This window comes from Arachis hypogaea, chromosome 17 (assembly GCF_003086295.3).
Source record: "Arachis hypogaea cultivar Tifrunner chromosome 17, arahy.Tifrunner.gnm2.J5K5, whole genome shotgun sequence".
Lineage (NCBI taxonomy): Eukaryota > Viridiplantae > Streptophyta > Magnoliopsida > Fabales > Fabaceae > Arachis > Arachis hypogaea.
This window is the reverse complement of record NC_092052.1, coordinates 48,871,358-48,890,689: the sequence shown is the minus strand read 5'-3', so window position 1 is coordinate 48,890,689 and position 19,332 is coordinate 48,871,358. Positions and strand designations below refer to the sequence as shown.

Here is a 19,332-nt window from a genome sequence, read left to right as displayed (position 1 = left end):
TCGTAATACATTATACTAGAAATTAAAAACCCATTAAGTCTTACCTTAGCACTAGGAATTATAGTTCCAAGTTGATCACCAAAATCAACTTTGATAACATCACAGTCCAGTGACATATTCTGTGTGTTACATGCATCATTGGAGACCCCCACTATATCTTCGTCAGAAGGAATATCCATGATTATTATCAACGGAAGAATATATTACGAGTAGACTTGGTTGAAAGGCAAATACTTAAAATAATTTGTTAGTGTATAAAAAATTAGTCGGATTGAACACATATATATACCCAAAAAAGATAACAAAATTTTAATTCTATCTTTTTAAAAATTTTTAAATCAACCGAATAATCTTAAAACTGTTTAAGATATCTTATCTTTTAATTAAAAACAAATACATTTCAAATTTTAAGTTAATTTTTATTTCCAATTTAAGAAATTAAATTTGATCAATTCATATAATTATATCTTATCTATAATTATTTTTAAGTAGCTAAATACTCAAATAATAATAATAATAATAATAATAATAATAATAATAATAATAATAATAATAATAAGATTAGACGCATCAGATTAATAACTAAATAAAACAAGATTCAAAACTGGTAGATAGGCCCACCAATCGATTGAAATAATAAAAGAGGATACTTCAATCGATTGCACTTAGAAAACAATCGATTGAAGCAGTAACTAAATCGACTCCAATCGATTACAACAACAACACAATCGATTAAATGAGAGGTGTGTGTATTATTCAATCGGTTGCATTAAAATCTAATCGATTGAAATAGTATATATAAGAGTACTCCAATCGATTTCACTGAATATTCAATCGATTGCAGTAAAAAAATCAATTGAATTAGCAATTGAGGGTACAACGATCGATTTTACTACCAAACCAATCGATTGGTTTCCATACACACTTGATTGCAAGCATTCTTCAATCAATTTAATACAAGAACTGATTGCAGCTTAAGTTCCTAGATTTACATGCATAGCTAAGATGTTTTTGGGTACTTTAACTTCTTTGAATAATAAGAAAGTTAGATTGCCATAATACTTTAAAAACAAAATAAGCTGATCAATAACTTATGCTTCTGTTGCAATAGTAGCAGCATCAAACATACCTAGGACTCTCAAAAGTGAAATGACACAATGAACAATAATATCTGGGACTCTCAAAAGTGAAATGACACATTTCATGATACAGTGAAGATAACACCTAGATTTTGTCCTACATTTTTTTTAACTCAAAAATATTAACTCCCATCCAAGCATCAATGGAGATCATAGGATGATGTGGAGTTCTAGATAACAATTTCTTCATGGTCCAGGCCTTGGGATGATGCCCCTTGGGTTTGTGATGCCCAGATTAGTGTATAGAATATCAATTGCTTCTCCTTGACGATTAATAGCTTCCGTTTGCCTGTCTTGACGCTGCCTCATATCAGCAAATTGCTCCTCTATATATACTCTCATGCTTCGCAATTCATCCATCAAATCTTGCATTGTTGGCGAAGGAGGGGGTGGTGGTGGGGGTGTCTGTGGTTGTGCTTGCACCTGGTCTTGTAGTTGTCCTTGGGCCTGAGGTTCTTAGGCATCCGGATCTCTTCCCATCTGTCTTAGAGTGCTATCATCAATCTTGGCTACATTAGTCAAGACGACACTTTTCTCTTCAGTCAAGTCAATTCCAAGCCATTTGAAAATCTTGGTCCAATGGCAAGCATATCCTAAACCAACACTTGATTTTCCTTTCTTCATTTCAAGCATATGATGAACCATAAAATAAGGCCAGTTTATCTCCTTTCCAGTCACCATAGCCCAAAGCACTAGAATATCTTCGTTAAACAAGATTCCATGATTATGTTTTCTTGGAATCAACATGTATGAAAACAAATACATCAATATACGCTGCTCATTGCCCAACCCACTGCAACTTATATTATCTCTAGCATCCATGTGTGGATTCTCATATTGTAAACTCTGCAAATCAACTAATCTGTTGTATTCACCCCATTCCTCATCTGCTGCAATACCTCCAGTAAATTTTGCCACGTGATAAACTAGACTCCATTGTTCAGTTAGTTCTTGCAAAGTAACTCTATAATGCTGTTTCCCTAAATCAAACTCAATCAGCGGCATTACCTCCTCACCCTCTTCATCAGGTTCAGGAACAACATAATTTAAAGTACTATAAACAGCCCTAACCAAGTGCGGGTAATAATCATCCCTAGTTTGTACAAAATCAATTAAGTACTGTGTTTGCAATACATTCTACACCAAATTATAATGTCTATCCTGAATGAACTCGGTTGTTATGTATCTGGGAGGAACAATTGTCCTGGACTCGAACTTCATAGTTGTTCAATGCCCTGCGAGACAGCAGCCACCTTGCCATGTAATGGGATGAAGCAATTAGTCTGGCGGGGGCAGAGCTTTCTCCCTCAACCCTGCCTCTTTTGGCGTTCTTAGTTCTGGCCATTATGGGGATACTGGTTTTGTGGGTTTTGTAGGGATTTTGATGAGGGTTGGAATTATGTATGTAGTTTGGAGTGGATGTGGGTGAGAATGGAGAAGAAGAAGACAGAAGCTTTCTGGATTTTAGAGAGAGGAGAGAGGTGTAGAAATGGCGTTCAAATGTTTAAAAGGGGGAGAGAGTGGGTGTGAATACGCAGGGTTATCTGCTTTAATACATAGCACGTTTTAAATTTCAATCGATTGGATTACATTAACAATCGATTGAATTTGGCAAAAAGTTCAATGTCATCACTTTTCAATCGATTGGATTGCATTACCAATCGATTGAATTTGGCAAAAAATTCAAAGTCATTACATTTCAATCGATTGAGTAGCATTACCAATCGATTGAAGTTGGCAAAAAATTCAACTTCATCACCTTCCAATCGATTGGATTACATTACCAATCGATTGAATTTGGCTAAAACTTCAATGTCATCACTTTCCAATCGATTGTATTTGGCAAATTCATGTTGTTTTCGTGAATTCAATCGATTGAGTAACAAAAATAATCGATTGTTTTGAGGCATTCATTCGATTGGAAAGTATAAACAATCGATTGGTTTAAGCGAAAACCATTCTACCTTACAACTTTCAATCGATTGTTTTGATAAACCAATCGATTGAATTTCAAGGAAACACGATTTGGAAGCCATGGACGAACGTCACGAGATCAAATTTAATATTTTAATCGATTGGAATGGCCAAAAGCTTTATTAGGATCAATGGAGGATATAATTGGTTGTTGTTTATGTATTTGATTGTTAATAAATATAATAGATAATTGATAAAATAATAATTTATAAAATAAAAAACAGTTTCTATAATTAAATAAAATATATGGGGTTAATTTGTAATTAAAATTAGTTCAAGGACTATGTAGCAATTGTTAAAAAAAACTCTAAAAACATGTTTTCTAATGGGACCATTAAGTGGTCCAAAGGTTTTGGGACCATCGAATCCTGAGCCTTGTTTCGTTAGTTTCCCACACTAATAACACAACACAAAATTAAGTTGAATTAGTCTAATAATTAATTTAGAAGAGTGCTAGGGGCCAACAATTTTTGTGAATTGTAACCATCAAATTGTCATCAATGATGGTTTTAATGGTGTGAGATTGGTGTAAAATTTTATCTAATAACTCACTTTTCTTTGCTGATTACATGCTGGCCAGAATTTAACAAAATTGCTGGCCCTAAACTTTGCTATTAATTTATTAGTCTGTTAAAATAAATGTTGAGAATTTATATTTTATTTTTTACATATAGTGATTTATAAGCAACGAATTAATTATAAGCGGCAGATTAATTTTTGATATGACAGAATAAAAAATACCACAAAAAAAAAAAAAAAACACAACACAGTTCGGTGAACCTTTCACAATGAGACGAGAAGAAAAAGAGGAACACCTTCCCTCTTCTTCCACAACCACCGCTAAGATCCCCAAGAAGCTCACCCTCGTACCTCTAATATTCCTCATCTACTTCCAGGTCGCCGGTGGACCCTACGGTGAAGAGCCCACCATCAAAGCCGCCGGCGCACTCATAGCCCTCCTTGGCTTCCTCATCTTCCCTTTCATATGGAGCGTCCCGGAAGCCCTCATAACCGCCGAGCTCACAACCGCGTACCCGGGAAACGGTGGCTTCGACTTGTGGGCCGAACGGGCCTTCGGGCCCTTCATGGGCTCAATGATGGGCACATGGAAGTTCCTCAGCGGCGTCTTCAACATCGCTTCGCTCCCCGTCCTCTGCGTCGACTACATCCAGAAGCTCTTGCCCGTCTTCTCATCCGGCTGGCCCCGCCACGTGGCAGTCGTTGGGTCCACCCTTGCCCTCTCCTTTCTCAACTACACGGGTCTCACCATCGTCGGATACGCCGCCGTTTTGCTCGCTCTGGTTGCCCTCTTCCCCTTCGTTCTCTTATCTCTCATCGCCATTCCCAAGATTCAACCTCACAGGTGGCTCAGTTTGGGGCAGAAAGGAGTCTCGAGAGACTGGAATTTATATTTCAACACACTGTTCTGGAATCTGAACTTTTGGGATAACGTTAGCACTTTGGCAGGGGAAGTTGATAAACCGCAAAAAACTTTCCCTTTGGCTCTTCTCGTTTCCGTTATCTTCACCTGCGTTTCGTACATCGTTCCATTGTTTGCGGTTACTGGAGCTGTTTCCGTTGACCAGAGTCAATGGAAAACAGGCTTCCATGCCCAGGCTGCGGAGATAATTGCGGGGAAGTGGCTCAAGATTTGGATCGAGGTGAGCGCAGTGCTGTCAGCAATTGGGCTTTTCGAGGCTCAATTGAGCAGCAGCGCTTTCCAGGTACTTGGAATGGCTGAGATCGGCATCATTCCGAGATTCTTCCGTGTTAGGTCTAAGTGGTTCAACACTCCGTGGCTGGGGATCTTGATTTCAATGGTGATAGCACTTGCGGTTTCTTCCATGGACTTCACTGACATTATTTCTTCCGATAATTTATTGTGTAGTTTGGGAATGTTGTTGGAATTCGCTTCTTTTCTTTGGCTGAGGTTGAAGTCACCGAATCTGAAGAGGCCTTATAGGATACCCATGAAGTTGCCGTTGCTGGTTCTCGTGTGTCTGGTTCCTTCGGGGTTCTTGGTGCTCATAATGGTAATAGCCACTAAGACTGTTTACTTGGTCAGTGGTGTTATGACTGTGGCTGGGATTGGTTTCTTTTTATTCATGAAATTGTGCAAGACAAAGACGTGGGTTGAGTTCAGTGACGGGCCAGTTTTATAGGAAGAAGAAGGAGGAAGTTCCGTACGGACTACTACATATAAAGAAATATAAATAATAGAAATAAAATAAATAAAATATAAATAAAAGACACTATTATCAGTATTTATCAATATTATTATCTTAAAATAATAGAGAAGATTCATATATATGAAAAGAGGTCTGCTACACATACAAGCCTTTCTTGCTTACAAGCTATACAAGTTGGTCTAAGTCCAAGAAAAAAGCACGCGCATCACTCCCTTAAAATCGAGCGTTCAACACACGCGTTCATTATGCTGTACTCTTCTTCTTCTTCCTTAATCAAAACACAAAACGTCAAGATTCAAGCGACATTCAAAACAAACTACGATTCTGAAGACACGTTACTCCTCGTAAAGAGTAGAAGAAATCAAGAAGAAAAGATATAAATCTCCATCAAAAATTACCAGAAAAAAATGAAGAAACATTACTCAAGGTACTGTTTTACTGTTCTTCTAGGTTTTTTTTTCTAGATTGTCTCTGCCATGTGCCTCATCCTTAACCAGCAAAACATTAAAAGATTTCAAGACTGTCTCCCTCATGTTTTGGGTGTATTTCTTAAATCCTTTGGATGTATTTCTGTAATCCTTTGGGTGTATTTCTGTAACCGTTTGAGTATATTTCTGTAATTCTTTCTGTAACCGTTTGGGTGTATTTCTGTAATCGTTTGGGTGTATTTTTGTAATCTTTTGGGTGTATTTCTGTAATCGTTTGGATGTATTTCTGAAGTTTCATTATCTTCAAAACAATTTCAAAGCTTGATTTCAGAAACCATGAAAATCGAAAAAAAACGAAGCAAGAAGAAGATCCAACAAATTTGGTAAGAAATTCGAAAAAAGAAACGAAATCTTTTGAAAAATGGAAGTTATATATTTGCGCGTTAATTGATTTGAATTAATTTAAAAGTCTGTTAAAGAGATTTGTAACATAAGCAGCGCGTTTAGTGGGTTTCGTTCTCTTCAGACTTGTAAAGCTTGTAAGCGGAAAACACTTGAATGTAGAGATTAATCCATACGAAAAAGATCGAATTTATTTTTTGCATATATAAAGAGAGAGAACAGTGTTTTATGGATTATGCTACCTGTACACTAAAATCAACACATTGATGTACAAATAGTATTTTTGATGTTTTATATATGGTGTTTGTTTCAGTACGATGATAAATTCATACGTACCGATACGATAAAATTGTGAACAAATTAGAACACCATACGTGCATTATATTTACCACGTCAACAATTAATTTTTTTGTTTTAAATATACTAGCAGCTCAACAAGCACTACCGTGCCTATTTAGCTGCCTTTTTATTGTTTTTAAAAGATTAATTTTTATATTTTTATTTTTAAAATTATAAATTTTATAAAATAATTTAAAAAGTAAGAATAAAAAATATTTAAAAATAAATATAAAAATTTTATAAATTATTTGAATTTTAGAACATATAAAATTTATAAATTTAAATTAAATAAGATATTAAAAAAATTATTATATTATTATTATGTGTAACAAAATCAAGATAAATATTTATAAAGTAATTATTTCTAAACATTATATAAGTTTATTCATTTATTTATTCAGCAGTGTTTAATTTGAAATAAAGATAAAATATTATATTTAAATTATTTTTTATCTTCTTGCATAATTCTAAATTTTATATTCAATTTATTAAATTATTTTTAATTTTACTACTTTCTAAAATTATTAATTTATATTTTTATTATATTTTTTATTGTATCACACACTATTATTTTCTCTTACTATTATTCTCTACTAACGGCTCAAGACGCACTACCGTGTCTGTTCAGCCGCTTTTCTATTATTCTTAAAAGATTAATTTTTATATTTTTTTTAAATTATGAATTTTATAAAATAATTTAAAAATTAAGAATAAAAAATATTTAAAAATAAATATAAAAATTTTATAAATTTTTCAAATTTTAGAACATATAAAATTTATAAATTTAAATTAAATAAGATATTAAAAAAATTTATTATATTATTATTATTATGTGTAATAAAATCAAGATAAACATTTATAAAGTAATTATTTATAAACATTATATAAGTTTATTCATTTATTTTTTTAATAGTATTTAATTTGAAGCAAAGATAAAACATTATATTCAAAGCATTCTTTATCTTCATGCATAATTATAAATTTTATATTCAATTTATTAAATTATTTTTAATTTTATTACTTTTTTAAAATTATTAATTTATACTTTATTATATTGAGGACGGCGATGCGTAACGCTCACTGGAAACCGAAAGGAAGGTTCTCCCATAAGACGGCGATGCGTAACGCTCATAGAGGGGACGTTGGCTGAGATAAGGACGGCGGTACGAAACGCTTGTCTCAGGACCAGTGTCGGAAATCGGGTAACAAACCGACACATGAGCTCATGACCTGTATAGGACTAGGCATACATCATACTTGCTTGCACATATTTGTTTGTGATTGTGTGTGCTTGTGATTGGGTTCTATGTTTTGTAATTACTGAGTTAGATTATACTTTGTTCACTGTTGTTACTGACCGAAAACATAATGAAACAAACTTAACTTCTAACCCCGACCCTACTAAGAACTCCCCAGTTTTTACCACCTATTTCCATCCCTTTCAGTTACAGGTGCGAAGGTTTACTGCGGAGCTACAGGAGCATAGAAGATTATATTTATGAGTTGAGTTGTTAGAATTTATTTTCCCCTCGTCATTTATTATTTTGATTTTTAGAGGGGTAGAATTTGTTTTGAGAATCCTGAAATAAGTCTATATATTTAATGCTATGTGAATATATAAATACTTTTGTGATTAAGTGATTGAAAATAAAGTCTCCTCTCTTCTTTTCAATTAACGTTTCGGTTGATATTTGCGAAGATTCAATATTTAATAAACATAGTATATAATTAAAGAAATAGAGGTAATTAGCACTTGGACTTTTAGTACGATCATGATATGCTAAAAATTAGGGTGTTACATTATACGTAGAATGCAATTATGTGTTATGATTAAATGATAAAGGAACTCCCTACTGGAGAAGAACCAAGTGTTCTATTGAAACCAAGGTTCTGAGAATCGGACCAGTCATCAAACCGCTCTAGTCACTGGTTCATTGGTTCATTGGTCCAACCGGTCCAACTGGTGGTTCAACCAAAAAAATCATTTTAGAATATAATAATTAATAAATTATAAATAGACATCGTAAAATATAATTATAGTATAATATAAATCTTAAAATATCTTCCAAATTTAAAACACTACATAAACTATCATCAACCAAATCCATATGATCTTATTAAAATATAAACTCAAAAGTTAAATGGTAAATCCCAACATCATAATTTATCAATAACATATCTAAATACTATTATCCATAACTGAAATTAAAAAAAATAGATACGAAATTAAAGACCAGCCACAGCATAATGAAAACTAAAAAAATCATTGACAAGACCATATCTGAAATCTGCGTACAACATTCAGCACCAAACAAACCAAAACACTAGTAAACAAATCAAATCCAGCAACTAGTAAAGTAGCAATTACAAACAAATCAAAGCAAGCAATTATTGCTCCATCAACAAATAGATTCAAAACCAGGGCAATTACAGATCCATCAACAAATACATTCAGAACTTGGGTAATTAAAAACAAATTAAATCCAGCAATTATAGCTCCATCAACAAATAGATTCAGAACCTGGGCAATTACAGATCCATCAACAAATACATTCAGAACCTGGGTAATTAAAAACAAATCAAAGCCAGCAATTACAGGAACAATAAATTTGAAAACAGAGAAAACACAAAAACACTAACCTGGGTAATTACTAATTACAGATCCATCAACAAATACATTCAGAACCAAAATTCAAATCAAGACCGAAGAAGAAGAATTGAAGAAAAACGGAACAAAATCAATAATCAGAATTAAAATCACAAGTTCAAACTTTGCAATGTGAAATTAACAACATTCAAACTTTGCACACAATTACTTTCAAGTTGACATAATAGTGATTAATCAAATAATAGCTTAAGTGGATCTATACCTTATTTTTCTGATACAGCTACAATCACTAAAATTTTTATAAGTTAATCCCCTGTTTAGATGATAAGTACAGTTTATTTGGTTATAAAAGAGAAAAGGGTATCATAGCAATTTCTATTTTTCGTAGAAACTTGGAGAATAACAAGTTCACTGGTTTAGTTCCCAATGAACTCCTTAATAGATCAAAGAAATTAAAGGTTCACTATTATTGAGGCATGCATGCTTAGTTAATAGCAAATAGTCAAAAATCCAAAGTCTAAAGTTTCTAATGACTAGTAATCAAAGATATTCTTAATTCTTGATCTAATTTTAATCATTTTTTTAATTTGAAAATGCTATTGTGGGGCAAAATCCATACCTATGTAGTTCTACATCATCATGCAACCAACACATCAAAACAATTGAGAAGAAGAAAAACCATGTACCTATTCCTGTAGTAGCAATGTAGCATTAGTTGTTGGGGTTTTGGTGCTTCTAATAGTTTCTGCAGCAGCTATGATCTTCTTAGTTACCACAGTCCACGGAGCCACCGCGAGAAGCCATATGAAGTGGGGTTGAGTAAAAGAAGACAACGTCGGACACCAAGCTCGAAGAAGAAGCTGCAATTGGTGATACCGTGAGAGTGAACAGGGGAGACTTGGAGCACGACCATAATGCAGCGAACGATGGCAGTTTGGCAGTTTCTCACTTCCTGCGGCGTTGGCCCCTGAGCACAATAGACAGCGGCGGCGCTAAGTCTCTCCTTACGGCGGTGGCAGAGGCTATAACTGTAAGACCCAGAACTTTTGAAAAGTCTTATTATGATCAAGTCTCAAATCATACGGTTATTTATAGCCTTAATTTCAGAAATCACTTTATTAAAGATAATTAAGGCAAGTTTTGATTTATGGGATTTGAGATAAGTTATGATTATTATCCAATTTCACAATTATTGGATTATTTTCTATATTCAGAGTATAAAGTTGGTAGTTGTGAGATAATAAGGATTTCTATATGATTTGGATTAAACAAGTAATATTTTCAATATTAATACTGCTACTTTGGAAAATAAGGGATTTAATTATATTACTCCTAATTATTTGATTTGAATATTTTATTGAAAATAATTTGTGAAATTGGTGAGCAAATAGTATTTTTTTATATATAATTAGTGTTGGATTTAAATTGGGTTTCAATTACTATATTACCCTATTTTTAAGTGAAATTACTAAAATGTCCCTAACCCTAATTTTCAAAATAAGGAAACCCTAACCCAGTGACCCGTACCCGACCCGGTTCCCTTCACCCACACACACACACACACACAGCCGCAGCAGCATACCCTTACCCCTTTCATCCCCTTTTCCCTAACACAGCAGCAACAGCTGCAACACGATGCAGAGGAAAGAAAGGGATAGGAGGAAAACGGGAAAGAGGAGAGGGGAGAGGGGAGGAACGACGCTGGCGAGGAGCCGCTATCACCGCCGCCGCATCGTCGCTGAGTCTCGAAGGGAGACCGTGTCTGGAGCTGTCGTCGTCAAGTCACCACGAGCCGCCGATCGCACTCCAGTTCAGCCCGCCACCGCCGCACCGTCTGCGCCGTCGCCAGGGAGAGTGGGACCGAGGAGAAGGTTGGTCTGCGAGTGATGGGTGTCGTGGGCTTGGGGGCCGTTGCACCTTCATCGCCACCGTGCCCATGCCGTGTCGCTGCCGTTGCCCTCACTGCATCGCCGCCGTAGAGCTCGCAAGCGTGGAGGAAGCACAGCGCCGCCGGCTTTGTCGTACTTCCGCCGTCGAACCTGTCCCTACCGCCGCTGCTGGCCATACGCACAGAGAGAGAGAATGTGCGAAAAAGGAGCTGCCGCGGGGTTGCCGTCGCCACCACAAGGCTGGGCTCGCCGCTGTGGAGGGTTGCCCCCTTTCCCCCACCGTCGCCGAAGATCCATCACCGGAGCTGCTGGGCTTTCCGTATGTTGCTGTGGTGTCACCGGAGCTTCAGGCCACTGCGCCGGCCGCCAGAGACCGCAGCTGAAGCCTCTGGCTTCGTGGGTTCTGATTGTTGTAAGTTACTCGGCTGTACGCCATTGTCGGAACCGAGCCAGATTTGCCGGTAACTGCTCTCTCCTTTCTTGAATCTGTTCCATTTCTATGTTTGCTCCGCTATTCTGATTTTGTTGGTAACCCTGCTGCCTTACCAAACAGAATGGTGTTACTGCAGCTAGGACGGTGCACAGGTCCCTGATTCTATTATGTGTTACTCCATCGTTCTGTTTCCAATAGCTGTAGTAGGTATTCTAATCTTGATATCATTACCGCTATTATTTTTGCTGTGGATTAGTGAGAATTCTGTGATATTGACGTGCTAGGGTCGAGTTTTGGTAATCGCATGGTTGGAATAAGAGTCGTTCCTGTTGTTGTGAAAGTAAATGGAACTGTGTATGCAGCTACCGCAGAATGCGAACCGAAAGAGAAAGAGTTTATGTCGCGTAGTTAGATTGCATTTGAGGTAGGGGCGCTTTCCGAAAACTATAGTTTGTTATTGGAATTATTACATATGGATACTGATATGAGATATTGTGTATTTAGTGATTGTATCTGCCTTATGTATTATTTGATTGAGTCGAATGATTATGGATGTTTGTTTGGCTGAATTGTTGTGCGGCTTTGTGAAATGTAATGTTTTGAAGTGATTCTTTAAAGATTTGAAATCTGAGTTTAATCCGTTGAGGATTGATTTGATTTGAGTCAATTATTTGATGATGTGGAGAGTCGAATGCACTTTTGAATTCAGCCTGGTTTATTTTAATTGACTTGATCTTGGATAAATGATTTGTTACTGAACCGTTTCTTTAAAGCTTTGGAAATGAGTTAAATCGGTTGATATTGAGTTGACTTTGAAATGGTTTTCTTGAGATATGCCACTGAGGCGACTGTTGGATTTAGCTTGCTTTTGAATTGATTTCTGGATTTGAGCTGTTGAAAAGGAATGAGAAACGGTTTAGTTGGGACCCGAACCGGGTGGCAAAAGTCCAAGTTTTAGGGGAGGTGCTGCCGAAATTTCTATAAAATCTGAGTCTTTATTGAAATGTTGTCTGGAAAATGATGAGTTAAAGACTTCTGCTATTTTATTTGAATTATCAAGAAAAGGATGATTCATGCTTTTGAAACGAGTTAGTAAAGAGGAAATTGTGATTTAGTCTTGCTTCTTAAGAAAGGCATTGTATCTCTTTCGAGAGAAAGTTATTTAGATGAAACTTGTGTTTTAAAGCTGTTTGAATGCGAAAAGGGTTTATGCCTTTGAATTTGACTTGGGGGTTTCAATTAAAGAAGTTTCAATGACTTTGAAAGAACCTGAATGTCTATTGACAAGTTTTATTTTGAAATGTTGTGAGAAAGGTTTTAAGTACTCTTTGAATTCTGAATCCTTGCAAGACTAAAACAATTTTAACATATGAAACGTTTTAGAATTTGTCATGAGGGTTAAAACTGGTTTTGCTTAAGTAGAGGAAACGGCTTTGAAGGAAGTAAATGATTACGTGACTCGGTTTGGCTTGGATCCTATTTTATTACTCAAATCGGAAAGCCAATGTTTTAATGATTTTAAATGAATTTGGCGAAATGAGTTATGCTGTTCTCCCCTAAAGACTTGGGACTCTGGCAAGAAACTTTTATTATAAAATCCCATTGTTGGATGGGTGATTTTGAATGTTCCCAAAATGAATCTTTAACTTTCCATGGTTTTGGAAGTTTTGGAAAGAGAATGCCGAGAGTGGCTTTGTTTTAAAAAGGGAACTCACTTTGAGTAAATTTGGCTTATGAGCCTGAGATGATTTGAGAAATGAGATCTTTAAAGCCAAGGCTAAAAAGAGTTGAAATTTGATTTCAAAGTGAAATGGCTTGAGAAAAGTGATTTATGGCTTAAATGCCGGTTTTATGAATTTGATGATGTTGAATGGTGGAAGTGTTGCTTTGTTGTGAGCCGAAATGGCCGTGTATGCTATTGAACTATGGCTGATTGCCGAATGAGTTGTGAGCCGTATGGCTGATTATGAATTATGAACTTAAGCCGAAGGGCTGTATTTATTGATAAATTGGCTGGTTCTGGATTGAACCGTGAGCCGGATGGCTGAGATGGATGGTGATCCATGGTTGAGTATAAATGCATGTATGCAATCGAATGAATTGTGAATTTAAGCCGGATGGCTGAGATGAATGTTGTATGCGAGTATGCTTGTGTTTTCTCTCTGGTTGTAAGGGTGACAGGGCACCGATACCCTCTAATGGCGACAGGGCGTAGATACCCTCTAATGGCGACAGGGCGCAAATACCCTCTAATGGCGACAGGGCGCAGATACCCTCTAATGATAATAAAGCGCAACAGAGAGACTGTGTCCGGGTTAGCTACCGGACACGTCGGGTTGGCTTGGTAACCGACAGATGATATCATCAGCCACTAGGGACAGGCATGCATCATATGCATTTGTGTGACATTGGTTGGGTGTGCATATTATACTTGGTTTGCCTATGTGATTAATTGCTAACTGTTCTACTTGTAATAACTGTTTGTTTGTGCTTGCATCCTTCTATTTGTGTTTGCTACTGGGACTCTGTTGGACTGTGGTGATTGGTTGCTGGTTGGATTGTTTGGGCCTAGGGCCGTGGTTGGAATGAGGTGAACCGATGGTTGATTTCACTTTTGTGTTTCTGGTTTGGAATAAAATTATGAAAGGCTATTTTGGTTCTGCATAGATAAACCGTTTTGAAAGGCTTTTGAGTTTTTGAGAATTGAACCGTTCTTCTTTCCGAAAAGATTTCCGACTTTACTTTTATTGTAAACCGTTGTTTTTGAAAAGAGGCATAAGACAGTTATGAATCACTGGTGCGGTTATCTTCACGTATCCTATTATAGTAATTCCCAAAAACCCTCTACTGAGAACCCTTTCGAGGATGATGTTCTCACCCCCCTACATTTTTCCCCTTTCAGGATATGGGCGCAGAAGTTACGAAGAGCTTATTTAATTGTTGTTGTGATGCTCTGTATTGTTTTAGTTATGATTTACTGCACCCTCGCCTTTATCTTGATATAATCTGTAAGAGGGATAGGAATTGTATTGGATTATGTTTGTAATATTATTTATATATATTTATGTATATATATATGGATGTACTCTTTATGAGTTGTTGTAAGTTGAATGGTATTTATGGAGGTACGTTATCGAACGAAAGTATTTTTTTGGGAGCGGTATTGTGGTTTAAAGTTTTAAATAGGCTCATATTTTAGTATTAAGTAGTATAAGTGTCGTCGTAATGTCCGAGCTATCAGAGTCGCGCAGCCGGAAGTGTGAACTTTGGTAGTTAGAGTGTTACAATAACCTAGGGTTGAGAGTTGAGAGAATAGAGAGTATGAGGAATTGGAGAAATCAGAAATGGCTTGAGGAGGAGGAGGTTTTTTTTATCCCTAGGCACAGAACCTTAAACGGCGACATTTCATTAGAATCGGCCGGGTCGTGGTTTGGTCTAACCAGCTGGTTCTCAACCGGTAGAGTTGTTTTTGGCAGTGGACTGAACCGTATTAGAGTCTGGTTCATGGTTGGACCGGTTCAACCGGCTGATCCGATCCGGTTTTTCAGAACAATGATTGAAACTCCCCTGATGAGAGAAACACTCTCCCTACTGGAGTATGTTGCCGTCTCACAAATTTAACTAACTTGTACATATAACTTTTTAACCGTCAGTAATGTGGAGTATTGCCAATCTCTCTCTTTTTCTTACTTTCTATTTCTTCCAAGAAACTCAAAACCCTGTTCGCGGCCGTTTGAGAATAGAGAAGATAACACCGCAGTCTTGACCAGGTACCAATTCGGGCGTTCGCTATCCGCCGTCTCCGTTCTCCGTCCGCCATTTGCCGCCCGTTCTCTTCCCCTTTTTTGCAAGTGCGAACCCTAATTCCGTCTGCAACTTCTTCTATGCTTGTGCAATTGTGCGTTTGATACTATACTCAGTTTCTCTTCTTCTACTATGTCCTAAAATATGGATTTCCTCTAGTTTTGTGCTAATTATTAGTACTCTCCTTTTTCCTTCGTCTCATTTTGATTTGAAATAATTTAGTGCTAATGTTGCTTGTGTTTTTCAACTTTTCATTGATTATTCGTGTTAGAGCTCATTCTTTGTATCTTATTATATGCTAAATTGTTTTGTTGGAAGCTTTAAATTCTGTTTTCTTTAAAATTCATTTTAATTTACTAGCACACAACTTGTTGGATGAAATGTTTCAACTAGAATTCTGGCTGATTTGATGTATTTCTAATTAGAAGGACAGATAAGAGTGCAATTGATGCACTAATATGCAATTATATTGGTCCAATGTTAAGAGTTACATGGTTAATTAAGTGATTCTTGTAATCTTATTGTAATGTGTATTTTTTAAACAACATTTTTAAGTGTTGTAGTTTATTTTCTTCTTTTTCCATGTAGCATTAATGCAGGTGATCTAAATCAAGTAATTTAGTGATTAATTATGGGATGAGTATAAATCAATTAATTTGCAGGGAATTTGATATCACCTTGGTATATGCTTTCTAAAGTATGTTATCAATCACTCTTATTACTATTATATTGTGCTCAATGCAATAATATTGTAGGAAGCATTTTCTCTCTGATTCAAAGTCATTGATGCAGTCACTTACTGGAAACCTCTTTACTTTCAAAAAAGAAAACATGCTAATTCTAGACTTGCATTTACCTGATTTGTTGGTTTTATGTATATCTCTTTGCATACGTATATTTTTATGAAAATTATTTGAGGCATTGGTATAATGAACCCCACTTGTGTGAATATAATTAACAATTATGTGTCTTTTATTGTTTTAACTTGTCGAGTGGTAAGAACTCGATGTAATATAATAGATATGCACTAAACTCTGTGGTGACCTTTGGCACTCTCTTAGTTCTAGTGGTTGTATATGTTTGAATGCAAAGTAATTTTATTCCTTTATGCATTTTTTTGGTTAATTATTTATCTACTTTGTGGCGTGTTGCTAGGATTTTCCTGTTTATGTTCTTTTACCATATGTTCTTTTTTTGCTAGGATTTTCTCTTTGATTCCCTTGTTACACTTGCTTCAATCTTCTCATATTGCAAGAAATCATTAGGATCTGTTTGGTTACTATTTTTATTTTAGTGTTTAATGTCTCTATATTTTGTGAAATATAAAAGTGAAATTGGTCATATTAATAAATTTGTTTTCTGTTTTTTCTTTTCAATTCTTTTCATTTTTTATTTTAAAATTTCAGTTGAAGGAGGTGAATGTTTTGTGATATTATTGTATGTTTGTGGTGTCATCTGTGCAGACAATGACGAACATATTTTGGTTTTGGAAGACTGCCAAGGGTATGTTCAAAGCTACTACAAAAGCAAAACACACAAAAAGAGCATAGTTCATCTTACTGTTATGAAAATTCATAGACCAGTGATACTACTTAGCTCACTACAAATGTGTAGACATTTGATTTACTCAAATGAATTATATCCTTAATGACAGATTCTAATCTGAATAATTCTCTTAGTTCCCTGTATTGAAGGAAAGAAACATCATTTGCAAATTGATAAGAGAATAAGAGAAAAAAAAACTTTTTTCAAGGACTTAGAAGAAACCACAAAAAGAAGAAAAAAACTAGTAGTAGAATAAGAGATGAAATGTGATATATGATTAGACATAATATTAAATATTATTTTAATCTTTTTTTGCATTGGTTATATAACAAATGTGTGATATACTTATAGTTTCTTTAGTTTCTTTTCACATCTCTTTTGACACTTAAGTCATTATTCTTGAATTATTTCAATAACTCCTGATTTTTGTTGGCAATTCATGTAGTTGTTATGACATAGAGAAGGACAAATTAACTTTCACCAAAGTTCATGAATTTCTTCCAAACAAAATATATCATCATGGTTGCCTCAAATCCTTTTTCCAAATAACCAAGTGGAAGGCCAGAGGTATAATTTATTTTATGCTTGATATGTTGTGCTGTGTAGTAATTTTTTATCTACTAGATTTTTTTTCACAATCAGATTTTATACAATAAATATGTAGTAATTAACTATAGCTCTCGTTGCTTCATGTTCTATAAAGATGGAAAAATGTGCATGCTGTTTACTTTTCAATCTTTATCAAAAGTTGATTTTTCAAGAAGGGAAAAAATGGTGCTTGTGTGGTTGGATACACCACATAATCAAGCAGTGTATGATCTTGTGGACAAATTAGGTCCGTATTTAGTTTTTGTAATTTGTGCCATTAAACTTAATTGCTTTTTATATTTTGGTTAATAATATTTCTTAATTTTTATTGAGAAATAAGATAAATTTTCTCATATTCATTTTTAAATATCATCACTTTTCAGGTAGCTCAGTGGTGAGAGTAGTCTTTTTATCGTTCAGTCGGTACAGTTAATAAAATATATGTATTTAAGGTTGAAATAGAATCTATTAAACTTAAATAAATAAAAAAAGAACTAGTGAGATGAGATCATATATATGTTAAGGTTAACTTGCAATTTCTTTTAGGATTCTGGTTGTGTTATTACACATTGTGCCTTAGCATCATATTGGAGCAAGAAGCTAGGGAAGTGTGATTTAAATGCTTATTAGGTACTAATTTTAATTATATGTTATACTTGATTTTATAGACTTGCATGCTAAATGTGTGGACTGATAATGGTGCTATTGTTGCTGAAAATTCTGATTCTTGATAGAGAATGAATTATAATAATTGTATGTAACTTTAGGTTCTTAAAAGTGAAGTCAATCTGAATTTCTATGAAGTAGGATTAGGTTCTTGTTGTCACATTTAATATTTTGTGCATTCTATGAGTATCCTATATCCTGGAAAAACAAAACCTCTATGTCATCAGTATTTTACTTGGGATGAAAATTCTAATCTATATTTGTTATTGTTAATCTAATGATGCTTGCAAAAGGAAATGGGTGAAGGCACTTTAGCTGTTTAGCATATGTAAAAAGCATCTAGACTATGTTCGAGGTATGGGCTTTGGTGTTTGTGCTTCTCAAGTCTTACTCAAGAGAGCCTTTGCAATCTGCTACTATTGTTAGACCATCAAGAGTCATATATCATATATTTGCTTAGCACTTAGATATATGAATTGTTATTGATGCAATACTTGTATTGTATATGGCAATACTTACTCTTTGTAGATACTTGAATTATGAATCTGATGAACAGTGAATTAGATCTATGATTGTGTAAATGTTTTGATGTAGAAGGTTCTATTGAGAAGGAGAACTTTGATATTGTAGTGTTTGTATACATTTAAATTATTATTTATAATAGAAATAATTTATGTAATAATTAAGAAAAGAAAATTCAAATGTTAGAGAGATTAGTGACATTTCAAATTGTCGCGAAATACATTATTAAAAAACACCCTAACAAACGTTTTAAACTTTCAAAAGTGTCACAAATAATTAGGCGATACTCTTTACCAACGGTGGTCCAAAACCGTCGTCATGTCACCTGGCGATGCTCAAATCGATGACGCTTTTTTAATAGTCGTAAAAAAAATTTAGCAATAGTTAAAACCATCGTTAAGCATTAAAAAAACTGTCGTAAAAATGTTTTGTTGAGTTATATCAGATTTTGTAATTAAGTCCTTATCATGATAGAAACACTAGAATTAACAAAATATTCGGTTAAACAAAACGAATATGCTTAACATTTGACTGAATATTCTGTATAGTTTAACAGAATATTTCGTTAATTTTAATGCTTTTGTCACGGTAAGGATTTAGTTACAAAATCTGATATGGTATAGGGACTTAATTGAAAAGAAAAAAGTATAGGGACCTAATTGAAAATTCGATGAAACTTTAGGGGCCGAAAGAATAATTAAACCAAATTGTAAACATTTCAAATTCGACTAGTCTCAATTTATTGAAAATTAGAAACATAAAAATTGTTATTTTATGACCTACAAATAATAAAATAATAAATAATA

General features: G+C 34.8%; 1 protein-coding gene and 1 long non-coding RNA gene across 3 annotated transcripts; both read left to right on the top strand.

Moving 5' to 3' along the window:
- Positions 1–3,516: 3,516 nt before the first annotated feature.
- LOC112766803 (probable polyamine transporter At3g13620) lies at positions 3,517–5,989 on the top strand. Its single transcript, XM_025812698.3, has one exon. The coding sequence runs from the start codon at positions 3,902–3,904 to the stop codon at positions 5,273–5,275; it is 1,374 nt and encodes a 457-aa protein (XP_025668483.1). The 5' UTR covers positions 3,517–3,901; the 3' UTR covers positions 5,276–5,989.
- A 9,012-nt stretch (positions 5,990–15,001) lies between these two features.
- Positions 15,002–18,573, top strand: LOC140180954 (uncharacterized). Of its 2 annotated transcripts, none has more exons than XR_011875241.1 (4): positions 15,002–15,299; positions 16,669–16,708; positions 17,196–17,317; positions 18,298–18,573. It is a non-coding gene; the product is annotated as an uncharacterized lncRNA (long non-coding RNA). The 2 variants fall into 2 exon arrangements; XR_011875242.1 differs by having other exon boundaries at positions 15,060–15,299; positions 16,612–16,708.
- Positions 18,574–19,332: the final 759 nt, after the last annotated feature.